The sequence below is a fragment of the Lissotriton vulgaris genome, chromosome 5, assembly GCF_964263255.1.
Source record: "Lissotriton vulgaris chromosome 5, aLisVul1.2, whole genome shotgun sequence".
Classification (NCBI taxonomy): Eukaryota; Metazoa; Chordata; class Amphibia; order Caudata; family Salamandridae; genus Lissotriton; species Lissotriton vulgaris.
Window position 1 is genome coordinate 1,993,915,780 of NC_141693.1, and position 25,765 is coordinate 1,993,941,544.

At 45.8% G+C, this 25,765-nt stretch overlaps 1 protein-coding gene across 1 annotated transcript in view; it reads left to right on the forward strand.

The window, feature by feature from the left end:
• Positions 1–25,765, forward strand: part of AK8 (adenylate kinase 8) — an 841,444-nt gene that overhangs the window by 401,662 nt on the left and 414,017 nt on the right. The window contains exon 6 of the mRNA XM_086924758.1: positions 3,484–3,565. Coding sequence (XP_086780884.1) covers positions 3,484–3,565 — 82 coding nt within the window. The remainder of the gene's footprint in view (positions 1–3,483; positions 3,566–25,765) is intronic.

A 25,765-nucleotide genomic window follows, 5' to 3' on the forward strand; every position in this document is an offset into this window, starting at 1 on the left:
TGATTCCACACTTTGTGTGTTGATTTGAACACTGTGTATACTGTATATATCTGTATTGGTTCCTCCGTGTGCCTTCAAGGCACGGAAAAAAAGGGCGGAATTGACGTCATCACGCCGACGAGGCTCTCTTATGGCTCCAGTGACTTCAGCGGAGTCGCGAGCGAAGCCATGGTTCTGTGATGTCGTCCTCATCAGCGTGGAGAGCTACAAAAATTTCTGAATGCTGCTGGCGCAGGGGATATTCACATGGTGAGGAATCCACAGGCAGATACTGTATCCACCAGAAAAAGCGTTACCAAAGGTAAGTAACTTGTTTGTTTCTCCCATCGGCTGATTTTACCTCAACGGCCATTCGTGTCACTACCAGCCTAGAGTCACACGATCTTGTGAACTGCTTTGATTCATTATCATAGAGTCTTCCTGAAACCAACGAATAACTGGAAGCCCTCACTCAGCAAAGCAATCCTAAGGGAATTCACCTCCATGATGGAGATGATCCTACTTCTCCTTAGTCCTGAAGAAGACCCGCCATGACATTTGTCTAATAATGCTTTTTGTCAGGGTCGAAACGTCGACGATAGTGTATGGCTCAGCTTTATCAAGTATTTTGGTCCCAAACCAATAAGCAATTGTGCTATTTACTGGAGACATCGTGTTTTTTTGTAGTTCTGACCACTTTTTAGCTTATTTCCTTTCGTTAACTTGTACAGTATCTATTTTCACCTTGTATTTATAAACCTCACTGCACAACAGTCCCTGAGCACTTCTTTTCACTTTATTACATGTCACCACGATTTCACATTGAATATCGACAGCCTTATAAATGTATAATAAGAATGCTTTATTTAACAAAAAGTAAAATCGTTTTTTGCTAACACATACTTGCCTGTGTTTTTGTGTTTCAACTGTATTGAATATGCTTGACACCTTACGATTTATCTGTTATTTGTGAAGACATTGTTCTTTCCCGACAGAACCATTGTAGCTTTTCTATAGATATCCAGGTTCTGAGGGACACAGGGTTACCCCATTGATATTACACACAATATGTGCATGAAGGCAGCTAGTCGTCTGTGTGTGGCAGCTGGCTGTCAATGTGTGCATGAAGTTAGCTTGCCGCCAATGTGTGCATGTAGGCAGCTAGCCATCAATGTGCACATGGAGACAACTGGCCGTCAATGTGTGCATGAAGTCAGCTGGCCGTCAATGTGTGCATGGGGGCAGCTGGCCGTCAATGTGTGCATAGAGGCAGCTGGCGGCAAATGTGAATAAGGAGACAGCTGGCTGGCAATAATAAACCGCATTTGTAAAGCGCAAACCATCACCCGTAAGGGTCTCCAGGCGCTGGGGGCCGTCGGGAAGATTAAGCAAGCTATTGCCCAGAGTCACATGGTGCTGGGCTAATCTGCTGCTGGCGCCGGGATCGAACTATGATCCCCAGATTCCAGCGTCAGTCGCCATGGCCGCGGCGCCACACCTATTCCATGTGTACTTGGAGGCAACTGGCCTGAGCCCTGTAGGCGCCCTGGCAGTGAGATCTGAGCCAGGCATAGACTTGTGTCTGTTCTCAGCATTTGTGGATTCTCAGAGTATCTTACCCTCAAGTACACCCTTGTACGCTGCTCATCAGAATTCAGTTTTAAGTGTTGGATAAAAGGGGTAGCAAAGAACGTGTAGAATAGCTCTTCATTTCCCAGTGACAACAGCCTCTGCCCTTCGCCAATTGCTTCCATCCAAATATATATATTCATTCATTTATTCATGTAGTGTCCTGCTGGAGCACACAGGGTCAGGCTGCTGTTGGGCCTGGCCTTCCCTTAAAGGCTCTGTGGCCCTGAGCCACACCTTATGAAAACCTATTGTGCTGCTTGAATGAGGCTAGGCAGCACAGTAGGCACTCTAAACAAAGGAACTTCTGTCCCTGGTTTTTGAGAGAGGGCGGGTTGAAATGTTAGTCTGCACAACAGTGTGATTAATTTGCATGTTAACCCAACTCTCTCTTACAAATTAGGTCGTTTTTTCGGTCTCGCCTAGGCAGCGCTTGTGCTGTCTATTCGAGGCATGCTGTATTCAGGATAAGGAGATGAAGCACCGCCCACTTTCCGCCCATCTTTTTAAATGGCTCCTGTCCTTTGTAAATGGTGGCTTTTCATTGGCCAATAGGTTTAGTAGTCCCTCCTTAGTACCGCCTTTTCTCTTCTTGTAGCCTCCCATGAGGACACCCCCTGTTACATGTGTTGCAACTCAGTAGGCTTTAATTACAGCCTCCGAGCATTACTTTCTTAAATACCTCTGTCAGGCTGGAAACGCTCTCCCTTAATGCTTATTTTTTTATTTATCCGGCTCGGCTTGGCAACAATAATGGTGGCCACGCTTTTCTTTTGTTATTTGCTGGCCGAGTGTTGCTGCATGCCTTTATTTTTCTGTTTATTTACGTTTTTTTACAATGGCGGCATCCTGGCTTCAGCTTTAAACATCTTAAGCTAAACCATGGGTGCCGAGATTGCTTTAAAAGTAAACAAATATAAAAACAATCGTTTTTTGGCCAGCAAATAACAAAAGAAAAGCACTGCCGCCATTATTCTTGCCAAGGCGTGCCACACTGGATAAATGAAAATGGGATTATGTGTGGGTGTGGGGATCAGTGTCCGAGCCAGTAGGCGCTGAGAGGTCAGTGGTGGCAGCTGGATGTTATCACCAGCTCTGGCCCTAAACCACCTTGTTGTGTTCTATGAAGATAGACACCAGGAGCCAGGATGTATATTTAGGTCTTCTTAAGTTCAGGTTTAATCGGTCTTGACTCCAGACAGCCTAGTGTGGTTCTTTAGGTCTCTTCAGTTCAGGTTTAATCAGTCTTGACTCCAGACAGCCTAGTGTGGTACCAGCCCCACCAGGAGCAGCCTGCCCAGCTGCTCAGCCCATCTCTAACTGCCAACATTCATCCCACTCAGACACCCCGGTATTCCACGCATCACAGGCACACCAATATTCCAATGGCAACTCACACTCTGGCTGAGCAGCTGGAGGCAGCAGGGCTAGAGTACATGTTATACAAGTAAGTAGGGTATAACACACCTGTGGCCTCATACCACTGTCGGATGAGGTAAAGAGTTTAAAGATAATTTTATCTGAATGATCCTAAGCTGTATGTTGGCGTGGGGCAGTGGGAGTGCCATTGATTTGACAGCACTCTGCCAACCATGTCTCTTTGGTGTTGTGTTGTGCACATGAGGGTGTCATGGGGTCTGCCCGCGGAATCCTGCTTGAGAAAGGAAGGTTCTAAGTGTTATTGGAACACGTTGTGTAGTGAGTGGCCTGCATGTGCTGTTGAGTGTCTGAAGATGACCCACTGTGACCTATCAGAAAGGTGTTTGGTGCGTGTCCTGCCTACCTTCTGTGTGCTGATTGGCTGGTTGTAAGGATGCTGGCATACAATGCCACATTGTATGTATGTTAAGATGCTTTTGCGGTTCTCGTCCTCAGGGCTGGGTCATCGAAGGCTTTCCCCAGACGAGGGAGCAGGCTTTAAGGATACAGATGGCTGGTATCGCACCTGTACACGTCGGTAAGGAAACAACTTATACTGTGCCCTCTAGAGCCACCTCATACTCCATTTCTGTCTCTGTTTCTAGACATATCACTCTCTTCTAACTGCCCATGTGCCAATGTACCTCACCAGGCCTTGCTAGTCCGGCTCATGCCTGTGGATGCCCAACACTCCTCCCTTCCAAGGGGTCTGTGTTCTAGACACACAATAGACGCATCTTAACTATGTCCTTGCTTCTAGGACGTCATCAGTAACTTCTCACTGTCCATGTTTCTTGATGCACTGTCAGCCTGAGTGACTGCCTGTTCCTATAAACATACCTCCAGCTTCTCCTAAGCGCTGTTCATGTTTCCTGGCATGCCAGACGTCTCTCTAAATTTCTAGATACAATTTCATCCCTTGTTATTCTGTCCATGTTTTTGTATATAATATCAAACCCTTCTAACTGCCCACGTTACTAAATAAAACCCAGCCCCTTCTTGTTCTGACCACGTCTCTAGACACAGCATGCTGCTCCCTTTTATATTATTCATGTTTCTCCGATATGTAAGTGACTTGTTTCCCGGTGGCATGCCGCCAGGCCCTCATGCTTTGTGGGCAGGTAGGGAATTAGGTAAGCTTGAGGTGTACACCGCCCCCAAAGGCTAGCCACACCTCTGGGAGGGTTAGTGGGTCTGTACAATCCAAGGTTTGCCCATGCCATCTTGAAAACTCAAGGAAATAGTGGGTTCTGGGTAGTTTGGTGTCATAAATACACCGGATGTTGTCACCTCAGGGGCTGATTATCCGCAGGACTAGTAGCCTATTGGCTACTTGCCCTCACACCCCTAAATGCCCCCTAAATCCAGGATTTAAGGGGCACCCCTGACACCAGAACTCCATATCTGCTCTGAAGCAGAAAAGGACAAAGAAGAGACGCCTGTCAGCAAAAGGCCGGCCTACACAAAGAAGATGCATGAAGATTGCACCTGTGGCAGCCCTTATGCAACCCAAAGACTCCATCAGGACTCCTTAGGACTAGAGGTACTAGTACTCTGCAGTCGGCAGGCACAAACAGCACTTTCACGATCTGACAAAGGACCGACCACCAGGCTCCGTTGTAGACTAGCCCTAGAGTAACTAGCCAGGTGCCTTTTGGGAAGCATACTCCTGAACCTCAGCAAGTCTCAGCCCACTAGAGCATTCACAGAGTGTCTGGAAGAAGATTGGCCCAGCTGTGACCTTTGCCAGGACCAAGGCTTTTTGGTGGTCTGGGTGACTACCAGCTACTTCACTCAATGCCCCACAGGGAGGGAACCTCAAGCATCATCCCCCCTCCTCTTCTGTGGAGCAGTCGTTGAGCTCCTGCATCTCAAAGAGGGCTTTGTTGGCACACCTGGTAAAGTCGGCACCGGCAGTCCCGTTTAGCTCCACGGATAGCAAAATACACCTCTGCACCGAGATGCCCGAGCTAGGTAGAGCTATTCTACCTGGTGATTCCCGGTCGAGGGGCCCCTCCAAGCTTCACCTCGAAGGGGCTTCTCTGTACACAACCTACAAGTACAGTTTTGTCAAGTGTCCTTTTTGACAGCTTCCTTGGCTCCCGTTCAGCACCAACGGCAGCTAAGTCACCTCTGCACCTGGACTTCCTGGGCAAGGTCAAATTGTTGTGACTGTCGCAGCTTGGTCTGTGGACCCGCAAGACCTTAACTCCAAGTGAGTTCCATTGAACTCACCCTGCAAGTGGCCGAGTGTCACTTGAGATTTTCCCTATTGATAGCAATGGTAGAGTTTTACAGCTCTGTGAAGTATTGATTTCTTGAACACTTGAAAATGGATAACTCCGGGTATTCGCATTGTATTGATTTTATTTTAGTGGTTACATTTTAGTAAAATAATCTCTAAGTTTATAAATTGGTGTTGAATTTCTATCAAGTCCTGCCAATTAGGTATCGCCACTGTTGGTACTGTAAAATGCTTAACACATGTTCCTCTAAGTAAGCCTGTCTGCTCGTTGCCACTCTACTAGGACTAATAGAAGGATTCTAGTGTGAAACCAGGGTCCACTTTTAGGTACTGTGTTAATATTACATGGTAAGGCCTCCCAGCCATGCCTTTCGTACTCGGTTCATGCTTCTGTATACATCCTTAAACCTGTCTAACTGCCCAGGCTTCTAGATACACACCAGTCCCTTCTTGTTCTGTTCATGTTTCTAGACACAACATGCTGCTCCCTTTTATACTATTCATGTTTCTAGATCTAGGAGACATCACTTCCGAGTCTCCATGTTTGAAGGTACACTATAAGCCCTTTCATAATCGGTTCATGTTTTTGTATACAAAATCAAACGCTTCTAGCTTCCCTGCTTCTAGATACACACCAGTCCCTTCTTCTTCTGTCCATGTTTCTAGATACAACATATAGCTCCCTTGTATACTGTTTGTGTCTCTAGCTAGAGCAGACGTCACTTCCGTCTCTCCATGTTTGTAGGTACACTATCAACCCCTTCGTTCTCAGTTTGTTTCTATATGCAACATCAAAGCCTTCTAGCTTCCCATGCTCCTAGATACACACCAGTCCCTTCTTGTTCTGTTCATGTTTCTAGACACATGCTGCTCCCTTTTAAACTATTCATGTTGCTCCCTTTTATACTATTCATGCTTCTCCCTTTTATACTATTCATGTTTCTAGATCTAGCAGACGTCACTTCCGACTCTCCATGTTTGTAGGTACACTATCAGCCATTTCGTACTCATTTCATGTTTCTGTATACAACATCAAACCCTTCTAGCTTCCCATGCTTCTAGATACACACCAGGCCCTTCATGTGTCTAGACACAGCATGCTGCTCCCTTTTATACTATTCATGTTTCTAGATATAGCGAACATCACTTCTGACTCTCCATGTTTGTAGGGACACCAGCATCCCCTTCGTACTCTGGCCATCTTTGCTAAATTCAAAAGTCAAGAATATCCGCTTTGGTGCGTCGGACTGGCCCCGGCCTTCTGACATCACGGTGGGCGTGTGCGGAGGACAGCCCCCGGCCGTCTGAACCACACACATGTGGAATTCTCCCGCAAGGCGGGGGAATTCTGGCCGCAGCGAAGCGGAAATAGTACCCTCAGGTACACTTTATTATTCAAATCAATCACTCTGTAAACAATCTATACACAACCAGACTTAGGGCCCGATGTAGATAATGTTATTTTACCACTTCTTAAATACCGAATGATACCGAATCGGTATTTAAGAAGTGGTAAAATAGAGGGGGGGGAATGTAGGAGATTTACTGATTCTGTAAATACCGATTCGGTAATGCCCATTCATTCCAATGGGCATTGAAGCCCATAGGAATCAATGGGCATTACCGAATCGGTATTTACCAATTCGGTAAATACCGATTCCAGCAAGGGTGCAGGGGGTGTCACTTTCACTTTGACACCCTCTAGCACCCCAAATACAGACATGTGTGTCATGTGGCACACAGACATGCCCTAAGGGCATGTCTGTCTGTCACATGGCATAGGTGTGCATGCACACATGTGCATGCACACATGGATTCAGTATTTTACCACCCAATTGGATTGGGTGGTAAAATACCGAATCTGAAAGGCCTGTAGCACTGGAAACAGTACTACCTACATCAGAAATATTCCGAATCGGTAAAATTACCGATTCGGTATTTTACAGAATCAGTAAATTTACCTAATCGGTAAATTTACCGATTCTGTACAATATAGCCCCCTACATCTCAATCACCAAATACCGGTCGGTAACAGCCGAATTCGGCTGTTACCGACCGGTATTTGGTGACCTACATCGGGCCCTAAGAAAGGCCGAGAACTCACCAGAATGCTGAAATACTTATATCTGGAATGTTAATACAAATATTAATGCAAATATTTAGTTTCACAATATATCTGATGCAATTAATCACAAAAATCGATAAAAACTATATACGAGGGGTCTTCTGAAAATACAATATAAAAAGGGGAAAGGCAACACTTAAGACAGTCAAATTTGTCATAAAATCAAGTTAATCGGTGAAAATACATAAGAACATTACATCACAGAAACCAGCTTCATATTAAAATGTGATTCAATGTAGCTCAAATTTAACAAAAACAAGGCGTTGACGCGTTTCGGTGGGTTGACCAGGATAAAATCACTTTCTTCAGGACAATAAGACAATACATTCCTCTCCTACTTATCTCATAAACCTGTGATAAAAAGCATGAAAATATAAAAATCGAGAGACAGTGCTATCTTAATACTCAAGAAAACATCAGATTTTCATATCTTAGTGATATATATGACATATACAGAATATTTTTTCAATAATTTTTACCATTGAGATAAGTAGACCATTGAGATGAGTATTTCTCTATCCCGAAGCACTCATACTTCCTATAACATTCTACATAGAGCACTAACACCACATACTTGTCATTCAATCAATATCGCATTCACCCATGTATCTGAGTATAACTCACTCACCGGTGAGAAGCACTTATTTATGGAGTCACAATATCTTGATATTCATCAACGATAAGGACAAAAACCTATATATAGATAAACAAATAAATAAATAAAGGGGAAATGGTGGAACAATACCTGAAGGGAACTATATTCTTGACTTTTGAGTCTTACCCGGTGCCCTGTCCCTTTGGTAGGTGGTGCCCCTCTATTTGCATTGGAGGAGCATCTTCTAAATTCAACAGTACTTTTTAACTGTTGTTGTTTGTAGGTGTACTATAAATCTCTTCTTGCCCCATCCGTGTTTCAGAATATACTGTCAGTCACTTGTAACTGTTCATGTTTCTGTATACAACATCAAACCCGTCTAACTGCCCAGGCTTCTAGATACACACCAGTCCCTTCTTGTTCTGTTCATGTTTCTAGACACAGCATGCTGCTCCCTTTTATACTATTCATGCTGCTCCCTTTTATACTATTCATGTTTCTAGATCTAGCAGACATCACTTCTGAGTCTCCATGTTTATAGGTACACTATCAGCCTTTTCGTACTCGTTTCATGTTTCTGAATACAACATCAAACCCTTCTAGCTTCCCATGCTTCTAGATACACACCAGTCCCTTCTTCTTCTGTCCAAGTTTCTAGACACAACATATAGCTCCCTTGTATACTGTTTGTGTCTCTAGCTAGAGCAGACGTTACTTCCGTCTCTTCTTGTTTGTAGGTACACTATCAGTCCCTTCATACTTGGTTTATGTTTCTATATACAACATTAAACTCTTCTAACTGATCATGTTTTAGACACACCCCAATCTCTTCTTATTCGGGCCATGATTCTAGACACAACATGCTGCTCCCTTTTATACTATTCACATTTTTAGATCTAGCAAATGTTACTTCCAACTTTCCATGTTTGTAGGTACATTATCAGCCCCTTCGTACTCTTTCCATCTTTCTGTATTTGCCATTCCTGTTGTTGTTTGGAGGTGCACCATAAGTCCTTTCTTGCCCCATCCTTGTTTCTGGATATACTGTCAGTCACTGTTTAACTGTTCACGTTTGGGAGAGAGGGGTGGGGGAGAGTGAGCAGACCATGACAACCAATAGAGTGTGAAAAAGGCCGCTTTATTGGAACAGGTGCACATTTACAAATACCACAACCTCGGCAACAGCCTAACAATCTAAAACCATAACCAATTTTGTTCGTTATATTTCAAATCCCCAAACCCCGCCCCCACCCCTCACCCTCCATCACACCCGCCCCCACCCGTACATACCCAAACACATAATAAACCATACAAAACCCCAATAACATTATAACATCACATTACCAAAGTCCTAATTACCAAATCCCAATTATAAACCAACTGATCCATATCCCCTGACCCATATCCTCTGAACACAACCTCAATCTGTATAAAACTTCCCCCGACAAAATCCCCCTTCACAACTAACGGGTCCAAACCTGGCCCAAAACTGACAATTACAGCATAAACCGCCACGCACCTGTCCCAAGCGACAAAGAAACAAAGCTAAAACCCTATGCCCACCTGTTACAATCAGCCGCCAAATAAATAAATGAAACAAGAAGAAAAGAAGAAAAGAAGAGCCCAGAAATTAAGGGAGGGAGGGAGGGACAAAAAACTAGCTAATGAATCAACCGGCCACCAGGTCACCTAAGCCCAAAATGGTGCCCGAGAAAGGGAGCCCCGCCCATTTATAGGCTGGGCTCCTAATCCAACCAAAAATAGCCCAATAGAAGCCCAAATGGAATCTGCTAGAAGGAAGGCCCCACCCAGATCTCCCAAACCGCCCAGGGGAGGAGACCTCCCAGTGAGGTTCCGTGACGATTTGAACCCGTGTTTTCAATATTGTCGGAAATACATAATATTAGTATCAGCGAACCGCAAATGATCCATTTAGCATATCCTGGTGTTTTCGCTACGATATGAGCAAGAGCACTCCTGTTATGAGCACATTTCTGATCTACCCACGGCATCCATCTTAGATCATGGCCGCCATTTTGTGTTTCTTGCCCTCACATACGCAATAACCTCTGATCACTTCATTTCGATTAAGGACACGTAGCCTTAGCCGGAGATTCACCTCTTTCATGACACGTGTACCTTAAACCAGATCACGCTGTAGCTGCATGACTCAACAAAGGCTGCCTCCTCTGCCCGAGGCCAGCCCACCTGAACTGGTTCTCGTGTCCATTGTCCCGATCATGATTAGGCGGCCGAAGCCGGTAGCCTTGCCCATTTACAACCCACAAACATCTCTTATCCCGCTTTCCTATCTTCTGCACCTGGCTCTGCTTCTTTCCTTCTGGGCCTTTATTAGGGGGAGGTAACGAAATTTACGATGAGGCGGTCCGGCTCTTGAATGCAATATTGACAAGGGATTGTGATGGACTAGTGGGAACCCCTCTTCGTGATGTTTGGCATCAGATATTATCGACAGTTCCTGTGTAACGCCAAATATTTATTGTTTAAGACACAAAGGTTTAGGAATGTACTAACATGTGAAATATTTGCCTGAAGCACAATTTTTAGTATATAAGGAGCAACCCTCAATGTACAAATCGAACAGGCTCCTAGACACTGCCCATGCGTAGTTTCTGTGACTTCTGTGTCCCTGCAGTAATAAACCTTTGGTTTTTGACGCCACCATCGAGAAGCCCGTGTTTCTGTTCATTTGCGCACCAAGGCAGGTGGAACTCCGGGGTCTTTGGGTGTTGTTCCCTGACACCTCTGGACGGAACCAAAAAGTCCAGAACTCCAATTGGCGCCCAACGTGGGGCGACGTCATTCGGTACCGGTCCAAAAGCCTGAAGAGTTCGAGAAGCTTCGTGTGAAGATTCCTGAGGGAGGCGCCCCACTTCATCGATCCCGGCATATCGCAAAAGTGGCCCGAAGTTCTCTTCCACAAGGGTTCCCGTTCAGGACGGCTGCAGTGGGCCGTTGCCTTGACCGTCGCCCTGTCTTGGACCCGAGGTGCAGCCCTTAGTACAGCGAAACGTGACAGGTTTCTCCTTGGTGACGTCTTCAGTGCCTCAGTTAAGTATTTAGTGATAGCTAGCTGGTTACTTTGTGAGGATTGTTAAAATCCTTGATCGGTTCTTGGTTTGGTTTGGTTTTGTAAGATTATCACTAGTTGTTCTGGTTGCGATAATCTATTTGGTTCAGTTTGGGTATCGATACATTAGTTTGATTTTGGTAGGCCTAAGTTCTTGGTTCGAGTGCACATATCTGTTCCGTGTTTTGTTTGTTTTGTGTTCCGGACTGAAAATGGTAAGTCGGAGAATGTGGTCTTGTTTTGGTTGCAACCGTGACTCACGATTGGAGGATTCCTGTCTGGTTCCTCCGATTGGGACTCCCCTTTATGACTTATATTGTAAACATGGTGTGGGTCCTATATCCTATAATGAGGTGTGGGTCCGCTATACTAAGAAGGATGGTGTCCTTAGTTGGCCACTGCATGGTAGTTTTGAGCCCGAGATTCTTGATAATTTAGAAGCGAAACTGTTTAGTAAAAAAGCCCGGCCGGCAATGTTTGATTCTTTCCGTTACTGGCGAAAAGAGTCCAAACAGAGAGAAATAAAAAAGTTGAAGAAAGAACAGAAAGAGAAAGAAGAGTTAACTCTAGAGCAAGCAACTAAACAATTGCAAGATAATGAGTGCGAAAAGGCTATAGAGGTGGCAATTAGAGAGCATAATTTAGCGATTGACAAGTGCTACCCTGCCTTGCCATCGAAAACAGCTAAAATACTGGAGGACCCCGAAAACGATCCTCTGTTGTCTTATCTGTTACGGTCACCTCCACCGTATGCACAAGGTGCTACGGCCCAATTTGTGCCAAATGTTCAATTGCCGGTTGCTGGACAACCTGGTGTTCCTGTTCCTCAGAATCAAGTTCCTGTACCTCCTGTGGTTAATGTGAATATTCCTACGGCTCCTCCTCTTCCTGGGTTGCCGACTTCTATACCTGTATCTGTCTCGCTTACACCTACTACTTCACAAACTATTTTTCTTGATACTCCTACTGCCTCGCTATCTGTTCCTACCTCTACTGTGTTCTCTACGTCTGCAAGTGTGTTAACTCCACTTTCTGTACGTCAAAAAATCACTGATTCTGTTGCTAATATACTGTCTCCTTTATATAAATCTTTAATTAAGACTCCTACTCCTGATTCAGTTCAGAGACGTAGTCAGCTACCTAGTACTGAAGAACGGGGAATTTTAGATTCCACGGCTCTCAGATGGATTACGAAAGGTAGAAGATATAGTACGAGAGATGTACTAGATACGTTTATGCAGTGGAAGGAACCAACGCAACGGTACGTCTTTGACGAGATGTGCTCGTTGTTACGTGAGGAAATAGAGGAAGATGATGTTGAATCAGACTTGGAAGATTTAATTAAAATTCAAAAAGAGTTTGCTGCAGGAATGATAGTGGGCGATAATATAAAAGAAGCGATGGAACTTATTCTAAGTTTTAGGAATGATCCATCTCTTCGTTCGCCGAGAGATTTAGAGAAAGGTAAAATGAAGCTAAGTCGCCAATATCCTATGAGGGAGGTTCCTCCAATCTGGCTCGAAGCAATACAACGTGATGATAATGCGGGTATTGCAGCTGCTCCAGCACAGTTCCAACGAGTGTGGATACACATTCCATGGAAGCGAGCTGAAGTGCTAGCGGTGAAACAGGCCTTGCCAGATCCGCGTAAAAATCCTGCTGGATATTACAAGGAATTAACACAGACAGTTGAGGCTTGTATAATGAACTTAGCGGACATCGATATGTTATTTGGAAATGTAGTTCCACAACCAGTGTGGGCTAAAATTCGTAGGGAGGATCATCAAGTAGCCTTAGGTGGTGATTGGGCAGCTATCACTGCAGCGGATGGTCAGCAAACGGGTGGTGCAAAACCCGAACCCCTAATTGCTAATCTTCCAGGTAGAATAATTGACTTAATGAAGACTCTGATGCCTGCGTTGCGTGTTAATTGGGATAAATTATCCGCATGCAAGCAAAAGAAAGATGAAAGTGTCTCCGACTTCTTCACGAGGTTCGAAGAGACTTTTGTAGATCATAGTGGTCAGGATATGAGCACTGAAGGAGGACAGAGACTGTTTGTCGATAAATTTGTGCATAATTTGTTACCTGAGTTATGCAATAAATTAAAGGATTCAGAAAGTGCGTGGGCTGTTTCTACAACTGCGCAAATACTTGCAACTGCACAGTACTACGAAAATAGGGATAAAGAGGAAAAGGAAAAATCAGAGAAGAAAACGAAAGATTTAAAAACTAAAGTTCTTTTACAGCAGGCGTATCCGTCTCGCACGAATCAGACTAATATGCAACAGAATTCGTATCAGAGGACAGATTATAGTTCAACGAGGCCTCAATATCAGTGGAACCAGTGTGCGTACTGTAAGAAAGAGGGTCACTACAAAAATGAATGTCCGATCTTAGCGCAAAATAATGCGGCAGCAGCTCAGAGAGGTCGTGGTGGTTTTGTGCAGAATTCTAGAGGTCGAGGGCGAGGTGCTATGCCTCCGCAAACGAATGATCGTCCCTCCAATCACTTTGATCAACGAAATGGACAGTCAGCTCAACAGAATAGATCTCAGCAATATCTTGTTGAAGACTATTGTGAAGTGGATGAGGGATTTCAGCAAAATGGGTACTAGGACAGCCATGGACAGAGAGAGGGAGTAGTATCAGTTCCAGTGGATCAGAGTGGGCCTTATGTCGCAGTAGCAACATCAGGTGTAGTCGAACCGTTTCTGTTGGATACTGGTGCCGCAAAAAGTTCTATCATTCATGCGAAACTCCCTGGCGCACCTTTGTCTGGCTCAACAAATGTTTCTGTAGGTTTTTCAGGCGCCCCTGTTTACAACCCGATATCTGGTCCTTTGTCTATTTCTGTTGGACCGTGTCAATTGAAAGCACCCCTGATTTTGACGACGGGTTGTAATGAAAACCTGCTTGGTTTAGACTTGTTAAAACGACTATATGCGACATTGTACTGTTCCCCGGAAGGGGTACAGCTCACGTTGGGTAAAAGAATCACTTCTCCGATGTACTTGTCAATGGACGCACTCCCGCCGGAGCTGCGCTCACTCCCTGATTCTCTTTGGGCGACTGGTCCTAATGATGTAGGCCTTTTAGAAATACCACCATACGTAGTCACTTTGAAAGCAAATGTAAAATTTCCAAGAATTCCCCAATATAAAATATCTAGTGAAGGAGAACGTGCACTTTTATTGATTGTGCAAGATTTGATTAAGAAAGGTGTGGTTGAAGAAACTCGAGGAAATGTTTGTAATAGTCCTGTATTGCCGATTCTGAAACGAACTGATCCTACAAAACCTCCAGTGTACAGGTTTGTCATAGACCTTAGAGAAGTTAATAAGATTGTGGTTCCGCAATTTCCTGTGGTTCCAGACATTACTGCCTTGTTAACATTGATTCCTGCTACAGCCACTTGGTTCTCAGTCATCGACTTGAAGAATGCCTTTTTCAGCATTCCGATAGCCGAGGAAAGCAGAGATATTTTTCGGCTTCTGTCTAGGAGGTCGAAGTTTCAGATTTAAACGCGCTCCACAGGGCTACTGTGAAAGTCCGTCTATTTATAGTCAAGCATTAAAAAGCCAGTTAGATTCTTTTGTCCTTCCTCCAAGTTCTGCCCTAGTACAGTACGTAGACGATCTTCTAGTGGCTGCCGATGACAAGGAAACTTGCAAAGCAGCTACAGTATCGTTATTGCATCATTTGTCTGATTTGAATCACAAGGTGTCACCTTCCAAGATGCAATACTGCTGCCAAGAAGTGACCTACCTAGGTCATCTCTTGTCAAAGGAGGGAAGGAAGTTGACCCCAGAAAGAATAAAAGCAATTACGCAAATGAGTGTTCCACGCACACAGAGAGAAGTACGTGCCTTTTTAGGTATTACCTCTTACTGTAGGCAGTGGATTCCGAATTTTTCTCTTTTAGCGAAACCATTGGTAGCTTTGACTGGGAAAAATGTTCCGAGTCCGGTGCCATGGTCTGATGAATGTCAAGAGAGTTTTACTGAATTACGAAAAGCATTATGTTCAGCTCCTGTATTGGGTACACCTGATTACAGTAAGCCATTCACGCTCTACGTTCACGAGAGAGAAGGTTGCGCGTTGAGTGTCCTGACACAGAAATTTGGTGATAAACAACGCCCTTGTGCGTATTTCTCATCAACATTAGATCCGGTAGCTAGAGCGTTACCTAGTTGTTTGAGGGCTACAGCGGCAGCTGCGGCTTCCATTCGACAATCTGCTGGTCTGGTAATGAACAACATGCTAGTGGTCATGGTTCCTCATGCAGTGGACACACTCATGAACCGAACTAAGACACAACACCTTACTAGTGCAAGATTATCTGGTTACGAGCTGACATTACTAGCGAGTCATATTCAGATTAAAAGATGTAATGTATTGAATCCAGCAACGTTGTTGCCGGCTAATCAAGAGTCGAGTGATTCCGAGCCACATGATTGCTGTTTCAAAACGGAGGAAGAGACAAAAGGACGCATTGATTTGAGGGATACTCCATTATCAGATCCAGATGGTACGCTGTATGTGGACGGGTCATGTTTTAAATTGGAGAATGGTGATGTGACTGCTGCTTACGCAGTAACGACTTTGAAGACGATTGTGGAGACTGCAAGAGTGAGTCAGAATTCTGCCCAGGCTGCAGAATTAATAGCCTTAACCAGAGCGTGTGTTTTAGCTAAGGGCAAGAGAGTGAATGTCTTTACAGATAGTCAGTACGCATTTGGCGTGGCCCATAGTTTTGGCCGTTTGTGGAGAGAAAGAGGTTTCATTACGTCCCATGGGACTAAGATTCAACATGGTCAGCTAGTTAACGACTTGTTGGAATCTCTAACCTTGCCAACTGAAGTTGCGATTGTAAAGTGCAGTGCTCATAAAGCAATCACGGATGATGTTGGTCGTGGGAATGCTTTTGCTGATGAAATTGCTAAACAAACAGCTAGAGACATGATGAGTAGAATGTATGTTGCAACGTCTGCAAGATGGATCGCTGAGTCTGGAATGTGTGAGGACACAATGGAAAGTGTGAAAGAGATTCAGAAAGAAGCAACTGAGGAAGAGAAACGTGTATGGAGAGAGAGTACGGGCAAGTTGGACTCGAATGGATGTTGGATTGATTTGACAGAACAGCAGTGTTGGATGTTGCCCGATGCGTATGTGCTTGCAGTAGTGACGATGGCGCATGGAGTAGCGCATATAAGTTCTAAAGGTATCTGTAAGATGTTGGCTCCAGTCTGGAAAAATGAGGGAATCAGTAAGTGTGCAGAAAGAGTGGTGAAAAACTGTATGGTATGCCTGATGCATAATCCTGGCAAGGGAACTCCAACTCCTGCTGGTCATTTCGCTCCTCCTTCCTGCCCTTTCGAAGTGATACAGTTAGACTTCATTCACATGGACCGCTGTAATAATTTAAAATATGTCCTAGTGGTGGTTTGTGCTTTTTCCAGGTGGATAGAAGCATATCCACTGAAGGACAATACTGCCTTATCGACTGCCAAAATTCTTCTCAAAGAATATTTCCCTAGATTTGGAATGCCACGGATTGTATGGTCGGATAACGGAAGTGAGTTTATAGGGAAAGTTATGCAGAGTGTATGTGCAGGCCTAGGTTTGAAACAGAAATTCCACAGTGCGAACCATCCCCAGTCAGCTGGTTTAGTGGAGGGTTACAATGGTATCCTCAAGCTGAAGATAGCTAAAATACAGGCATCCACGGGTTTAGCCTGGCCAGACGCACTTCCTTTGGCTTTATTATCAACGAGAGCAACTGTACATTCTAGAGTAGGGCTTAGCCCATATGAAATAGTCTTTGGCCGCCCAGCAAATATCTGGGGTGTGCCAAGGCCTAAGGAATTTAATTCTCTAGAATATCCTATGTTGATAGATTACCTTTACGACTTGACTGCTAAATTGAGTCTTATTCATCAACAGGTTTTCGATGCTTTGCCAAAACCTCCGGAGAGTCCAGGGCATCAGCTGAAACCGGGAGACTTCATTGTCATCAAGAACTTCGCGAGGACGAAGAACCTTCAACCGAGATTTGTGGGGCCCTTCCAGATCTTACTGGCAACGAGGACAGCAGTTCGTGTAGCTGGCCGCAAACACTGGGTACACGCGTCACATGTAAAGCGTGTACCCCTGCCGCTCCCTTACGACGACTGGGTAAAGAAGGGAATTGGTGCCTCCGAATCTGAAAGTACACCGAAGTTCATCTCTTTCAGCGATGCCGAATTGATTACTGACACTTCAAAACCTGACTCTCCTCCTGAAAAGACTCCTTTGAACACTGAACATTTGTCTCCAGCATCAGAAGAAACTTTGCTATCTGCGAACTTAAACACCGCAACAGCTGCTAGTGATACACTATTTTCCGATCAGACAGTACCAGCAAAACAGAGATATAACTTAAGAAGCCGTAAAATGGACAAATAAAGCAGGCAACTGCATATTGTGATTTTGATATATTGAACATTTGCCTTCAGCCAGGAAGTTTGCTATTGTTTATTGTTTTTTTAAATTGCCTTGCCGTCTGGGTAGCCGTAGGGTCGTGGCTGTGTGCCTAGTTTGAATCTGCAGGGGTCTGACACAAGGTCGATCTTTCTGTTGGTTCTGGGAACTCCCAGGGCTGATAGAGGCATTTTCATCTACGTACACATCATCAGTGGTCGCGAGCGGATTGTAGAAGATGGAGCTTCCTGCGCTGCAACGAGAAAATGTGATTTATGTTCGCAGAAACAGACTTTACAGAATTCTTCATAGCAAATGCTTTTTGATACAATGTACCGTTACATTCTTGATTATTTTAGCAACATTGGTGGGTGGAACTGTTTTTAGTATAAATTTGATTTTTGTGCCAGTTACTACAGTACCTCCCCTTGATCCTGCTATTTCCACTGTTTCTTCTATACATTCTTTCCACTCGTTTCCTGAACATGAGCAAGCCCGACGTTCAGAATTCATTAACAACACTTTTGTACAGCTCTTGCACCAACACCAACTGGTAGTTAACACTACAGACTGCTGGGTGTGTGGCTTGATACCCCACACTATGGATAAAGGTATTCCCTATCTGGTTTTGCCTTTCAGCTATAATGGATCATTTCAGGCCCTTCAAACCATCTTTGCTTATGCCCTTGAGACCTATCCTCCACGTCCACCACGTTCCACTAGATATAACTCTGCCAACAAAGCTTTAGTCCAGGGAATTATTGACATGATCAAGGATGTCAATAATACTCCATCATACCCTAGAGACGAACTGCGAGTGTATTTAAGTTGGAATACTTCAGAGTATCGCCTTAGTTTAGGAGAGAGCAAGCGTAAAAGCTCAACTCCAATCTGGGTCGTACCTCACCGAGGTCAGGTCTGTTTGCAAGGTAACGGGAGAAATCCGAGAGCTCAGCTGGGGAGGAGTGAGTGCGTTGAGACTTATGTGTTTCCGGCTAACTCTTCCCCTGCCTTCCTTACTGCTAGGGGTACATACTTCATTTGTCGAGACAGGGCATATACATGGTTACCTGCTGACTTTTCAGGTTCATGCTATATTGCTCGATTGTTGCCTCCAACATACACTGCTTCATCTGATTACCACAGAACCAGAATAGCGAGAGGTGTCTTCAGCAAGGAAGATACTGCTGGTCAGGAAGCTGGAGACTTCTTCAAAGGCTTCCTTCCGTTCTGGGGGCCTATGGCCAATAGTAGAAACATACGTCAGCTAACACGGGTAGTTGAATCTACTATTACTGAAACTGCTGGTGCCCTTAGTAATTTGACAGCTGAGCTTCAGGCGGATAGACTCATGACGTTGCAGAACCGTATGGTTCTAGATGTTATACTTGCAGATCGAGGTGGGGTATGCAGAATGATCCAATCGAGCTGCTGTGTCTTTATTCCTAATAATGCTCCAACGGTCTATGAGGCGATCTCTAAGCTACACAAGATTTCCGACTCTATACATATAGACAAGGGAAACTGGTCCTTTATGGAGTGGTTTTGGGCTCTGATCTCAGCGTGGGGGTGGAAGGTTCTAATGATGATCGGTGTCATCTTAGTATTCCTATTCTCATGCTGCCTGATTATCCAGTGTGGTCCCGCTTTGTGTAGTCTTTGTGCTGCAACCTGTTTTAGGAAACCACCTGCGTTTGGAGAAAAGGCACGAGAAAGGATGATGATACAACAACATGTCACTGACCTGATGAGTATAGAACTAGACTCTGATATAGACTGAGTAATTGCCTATGTAAGGGCAAAAGGAGGGTCTGAGGTTCCGTGACGATTTGAACCCGTGTTTTCAATATTGTCGGAAATACATAATATTAGTATCAGCGAACCGCAAATGATCCATTTAGCATATCCTGGTGTTTTCGCTACGATATGAGCAAGAGCACTCCTGTTATGAACACATTTCTGATCTACCCACGGCATCCATCTTAGATCATGGCCGCCATTTTGTGTTTCTTGCCCTCACATACGCAATAACCTCTGATCACTTCATTTCGATTAAGGACACGTAGCCTTAGCCGGAGATTCACCTCTTTCATGACACGTGTACCTTAAACCAGATCACGCTGTAGCTGCATGACTCAACAAAGGCTGCCTCCTCTGCCCGAGGCCAGCCCACCTGAACTGGTTCTCGTGTCCATTGTCCCGATCATGATTAGGCGGCCGAAGCCGGTAGCCTTGCCCATTTACAACCCACAAACATCTCTTATCCCGCTTTCCTATCTTCTGCACCTGGCTCTGCTTCTTTCCTTCTGGGCCTTTATTAGGGGGAGGTAACGAAATTTACGATGAGGCGGTCCGGCTCTTGAATGCAATATTGACAAGGGATTGTGATGGACTAGTGGGAACCCCTCTTCGTGATGTTTGGCATCAGATATTATCGACAGTTCCTGTGTAACGCCAAATATTTATTGTTTAAGACACAAAGGTTTAGGAATGTACTAACATGTGAAATATTTGCCTGAAGCACAATTTTTAGTATATAAGGAGCAACCCTCAATGTACAAATCGAACAGGCTCCTAGACACTGCCCATGCGTAGTTTCTGTGACTTCTGTGTCCCTGCAGTAATAAACCTTTGGTCTTTGACGCCACCATCGAGAAGCCCGTGTTTCTGTTCATTTGCGCACCAAGGCAGGTGGAACTCCGGGGTCTTTGGGTGTTGTTCCCTGACACCTCTGGACGGAACCAAAAAGTCCAGAACTCCACCAGGGGTCGGCTGCCCTCCCCCAAGCCCCCCTTGGGAGAGAGGGGTGGGGGAGAGTGAGCAGACCATGACAACCAATAGAGTGTGAAAAATGCCGCTTTATTGGAACAGGTGCACATTCACAAATACCACAACCTCGGCAACAGCCTAACAATCTAAAACCATAACCAATTTTGTTCGTTATATTTCAAATCCCCAAAACCCCGCCCCCACCCCTCACCCTCCATCATACCCGCCCCCACCCGTACATACCCAAACACATAATAAACCATACAAAACCCCAATAACATTATAACATCACATTACCAAAGTCCTAATTACCAAATCCCAATTATAAACCAACTGATCCATATCCCCCGACCCATATCCTCTGAACACAACCTCAATCTGTATAAAACTTCCCCCGACAAAATCCCCCTTCACAACTAACGGGTCCAAACCTGGCCCAAAACTGACAATTACAGCATAAACCGCCACCCAGAAAGCAGTGGGGAGAAAGACCGAGTAGGGATAGAACCCCACCTTTCTGCCCCCCACCCACAAGGACAAACGGGGGGGAAGCCCGGGAGAGGAGGGGGGAAAAGGAAAAATAGCCAAACAACTAACCAACGCACTATTCACCTACAAAGTGCTGAACCGACAAACAGCGAGACAAGACCTCGCGCAGCTCTAGGAGGTACAAATCCATCCCCATCCGGGACAAATGAACACCATCACCTCTAAAAAATTCAACCGCATCATACTTAATATCGCTGTGGACTATACGCCCAAAACCCAGGTCTCTACAGAACCTAGAAACTTCCAAGTTAAGCTTTCTACGGGATTTATCGACCGCCTTCGGCTTCACAGCGTTCCTCTAAACCCTCCTGGGGACCAACTCCGTCCACAAAACATGACACCCAGACCACTGCTTATGTATCAAAGACAGATCTTTCTTCATTGCCCGGAGAAGAACTACACCCTTCACTGAACCCAAATCGTTTTCACCCAGGTGGAGAACAAGCACATCAGGACAAACCCCACCTACCATCCAGGAATTGAGAGCAGGAATTAATTCTTTCCACAACATGCCCCCTTTACCTTTCCACACAATGTTAAATAAGCGGTCATTAAAACCTAACAATGTTCCAAAATAACTTTGTTGAGCTTGAACTTGTGCCCGTTTAACGAACGAATGGCCCACGATCCACACCGTTAGAAAAGCAGCGCGAGGCCCAGCCACGGAACCTGAAAAAGAAAACAGTATCAGGCAGGCAAAATAGAAGAGGACGCATGCGCTCCACTAGAATCGCTCCTGACATAGCGCTGAAAGCAGTTTGAAGTCCAGCGCCCCAGGCCCATGATATCTTCCCTCGACCAACCCCTATTAAAAGCCTCTGTGGCCGCCCCAATCCTGAACGAGTGTGTACCATACAGCGTATCGTCCAAGCCAATATGACGCAGCGCTTTACGTAGTACCAGGCGCAATTGATAGCTAGACACCAAGGAACCATTCATATGACGAAAAACCGGGTGATCCAACACCCCACCCGACAGTTCTTTCCAGCAATGCGTCCAACGTAAAGGGCACGTCTCCGGAGGGGAAACCGCCTCCAACCAAACCCCTTTGCCAGAACTTCTCTGATCAGTTTTCGAATGAGAGAGCCAAACATGGACTCCCCTAACCGACAACTGAACGTCCCCCCACAGAAGACCTCGAGCAGCTTTATTTCCCAGCAGCTCAGACACCCGGAACGCACCAAAAAACATCCATACCATCAAAGTGGCAAACAAACAAGCTTCTTTTCGATCAGTACATACAACAGGCAGTACAGAAATAACATGGAACAGTTTTTGCCACGATAAAGGGGACCGAAGTGTTCGAACACAGCCCCGCTCCCGAGACCACCCTTCTAAAATTCTCCTACCCAACTCCCCGGCCGACGGGGCATATCCCCACAACAGCTTACCCATAAATGAAACACCCGCCAGCTTGCCAGCAATGGTAACTCTGGATAAATCCCTGTCCATGAGACGCAAAATAAACTGAACAACATCTTCAGACCTTTGCCAAACCAGCTCCCTCCTACAGGCACCCGACGCCAAAAACTCGTTCCAGGCCAACTCATACGCCAATTTAGTGAAAGGAGCCAGGGAGCCTAGAACCAATTGAATAACCCTGTGTTGCCTACCGTCCACAGATGGTCCGGCATGGGAGTCGGCTCCTCGTCTGCCTCCAAAGCAAGCCCACGGAATCTCTCCCACTGTGAACGAGACAAAGCATCCGCAATGTCATTGTCCACGCCAGGAACATGCAAGGCCCGAAAGCAAATATCATATTTCAGACATCCCAACACAAACACTCTAAGGAGTTTTAGGATTTGAGGGTCCCTGGCTGACTGTTTATTAATCACTTGAACCACAGCCATATTGTCAATTCGAAAAAGCACCTTTTTGTGGGCCAAATCCTGACCCCACAGCGTAACGGCCACCACTACAGGGAACAATTCCAAAAAGGTAATACTCCTGCCTCCGTTCTTCCAGTGTTCCGGCCACTGCTGAGCACACCATTTCCCCTGCCAGTAAAGTCCAAAACCCTCACTGCCTGCTGCATCAGAAAATATTTGCACATCCCAACACCAGTCCACCTCACGACATAGGGGCACACCGTTGAAGGAATGTAAAAAGAAAATCCACATACGCAGGTCCTCCTTGACCCCCGCTGACAGCCTCACTCGATGATGTGGTAGGGAATGACCAGACAGAGCTCAACCCAACCACCTACAGAAAGTCCTGCCCGCCCTGACCACCCTGCAAGCAAAGTTAAGGTGCCCCAGCAGAACTTGAATCTCCTTTACCAACACCTTTTCCTTTCCCAACATTGCTCCCACCAAATCCAGCATTTTCTGTTTCTTTTCAATGGGAAGACGAGCTTGCATCAAATGCGAGTCAAGTTCAATTCCCAAAAAAGACATGGTCGCGCAAGGACCCATGGTCTTTTCGGGAGCCAATGGTACACCCAAATGACTCATCAAGGACTGAAACGTTGTGAGAGCATTATGGCAGTCCAATGAATTTGCTACACCCACAAAGAAGAAATCATCCAAGTAGTGCGTGACCAACTCATGTCCACTTCGTTGAGTAAAAAACCATTGCAGAAACGTACTAAAGGTTTCAAACAATGCACATGACATAGAGCAACCCATTGGCAGTGCTTTGTCCACGTACCATTTACCAAGGAAATGGATGCCCAGAAGACTCCAGTCTTCAGGATGGACTGGAAGCAATCGAAATGCAGATTTAATATCGCATTTTGCCTTTAAAGCAGCAGGGCCTGCCGTTACAACCAGTTGCATAGCCACATCAACAGAAGAGTAAGACACAGAGGCAGCGTCATTGTCAATAAAATCATTCACAGACTCACCCTCCGGCCAAGACAAATGCTGATGAGCCGAAACTGCCCAAGCTCCTTCTTGGGGACCACTCCAATAGTGGACACAATCAAATTCACCAAAGGCCAATCATCAAAAGGACCTGCCATCCTACCCTCACTCACTTCCTTGTCCAACTTTGCTTGCACTATAGCAGGATGTTCGCTGGCCGACTTCAAATTTTTTGACCAACGTCTCAAACGAGGTCCCTCATAACCTACCAGAAAACCAAATTGGAAACCAGATAACAAAAACGACCGCAGCCTCGCGGGCACATAGTCCCGCAAAGCGGCAGCCAAATTAATGACATTAACCGGTGTACGAGCCTTTGGGCCCAGCACCGGCTGATGACTTCCCTCCCCTGGGAGCTGGGGGTTGCTGTGGCGCGACATAAGCTCCTGTACCCTGCTGTGAACCTTGTGGACCTCCGGAAGGCCTGGGACCCCAACATCTGGACAAAGGATGATTTTTCCTGCCACATTGGGAACATTCGTGCCGGAACTTACAGAATTCTCTGTTACACACCCCCTTGTTAAAATCCCAGCACGTGCCTGTAGTTGACTGCGTGGTAGAACTGGCTCCCACCCCTCCCCGGGTGGGACGAGCCTGAAAGGGGCGATAAACTAAAGGAAGACCGCTAGCTGTGAAAATAGTCCTACCACTAGCAGACGAACCCATGGTATGCTGCCAAAGGTCAGTGTCCAACTCCCCCCATTTCGCCTCCGGGTCCCAAGCCATGCGCGCCCTAAACTCCTCATCATACTGAGCCCATGCAAAATCATTTCTTGTAATGTGAGCCTTTCGAATGGTATCCATATACTTAAATAATGATACGCAGCGCTCAGGAAACTTCTCACAATAGACGCTGGCATATATTAAAAAGGCCGCGTCCAATTCTCAATATTTAACGGAACTTTAGGGCGCTTAGCCAGTTCATACTCTTCCTCCTTAGAGCCTTCCTTGGCCCGAACCTCCCGATGTAACAATTTCAGCAGTTCCACATTCTCACCGTTCCAAATACGTTCTTTTGTGCTGAGCATTAAATGAGCCCCCAAGGGCTTAGTAACCCCCATATACGGCAACTTTTTAATTTTTAGCTCTTTACTGTGTAACACATTTTTAGAAGTGCCCAAACCAACAGTGGAAGTGCCACTATCCTCTTTAGAGCTTGTACTTAGATCATCACCGTTTGTGCCGACACCTTGGTCTTTAACTACACGACCTTTGTATAGTTTACCATCACTTTCACTAGAGACCAAGTCCACACCAATACCAATAGAGACCATTTTTGGTCGCACAGAATGTACCACAGTCTCACCTGGGCGTAATAAATTAGGCTGACTGGATTCCGTCCTCCACTCCGTATGAGAACCATCGTCCGCCCTCCGAGGAGCCCTCACCGAGGGGCCGAGCACTCGTGGCCTTGACGATTCTGCACGACTCCGCACCACCGGTGCCTACAACACACTGTGAGAGACATTAGAATGCCCCCCCCCCCCAGACACCACTTCCCGCACCTCGCCCTCCTCAGGGCTGTCCTCGTCATAATCCAAAATTAATGATTCTTCCAACTGGGAAGGAGTAGGTACAACCACTGTATTCTGAACTGTTTCAACCGTTTTAGAACGACCATGGGCCTTATGAGCCCTCACACTTGACCTGGGCGGGGAGGCCGACTGCACTCGCCGGTACGCTCCTCCGCTATTACCACTTACAACCTCCTGGTCTCCTGGAAAAAATAATGCAGAATTACGAAAACCACGGGGCACAAGAGAGGTCGTGCATGACCCGCTCTCATGAAAGGCGCTGGGCTCCTTCGTTGAGGCTGGTAAGGTCGCGCTTGACCTGCTTACACCGCCTATGCTGAAATCCCTCATTGGGGCCATCGAGGTCGTGCTGAACCTGCGTGGGATGGCCACGATGGGATCCCTCGTTGGTATGGGACGTGCCGCGCCAGGCTCCACCCGCACTTCTCCTCGGCGTGATTGGGCTGCCTGCCCCCCTGCCAAGTCTGCTGCTCCCGGGCGAACTCCAACCTGCAACGAAAAAG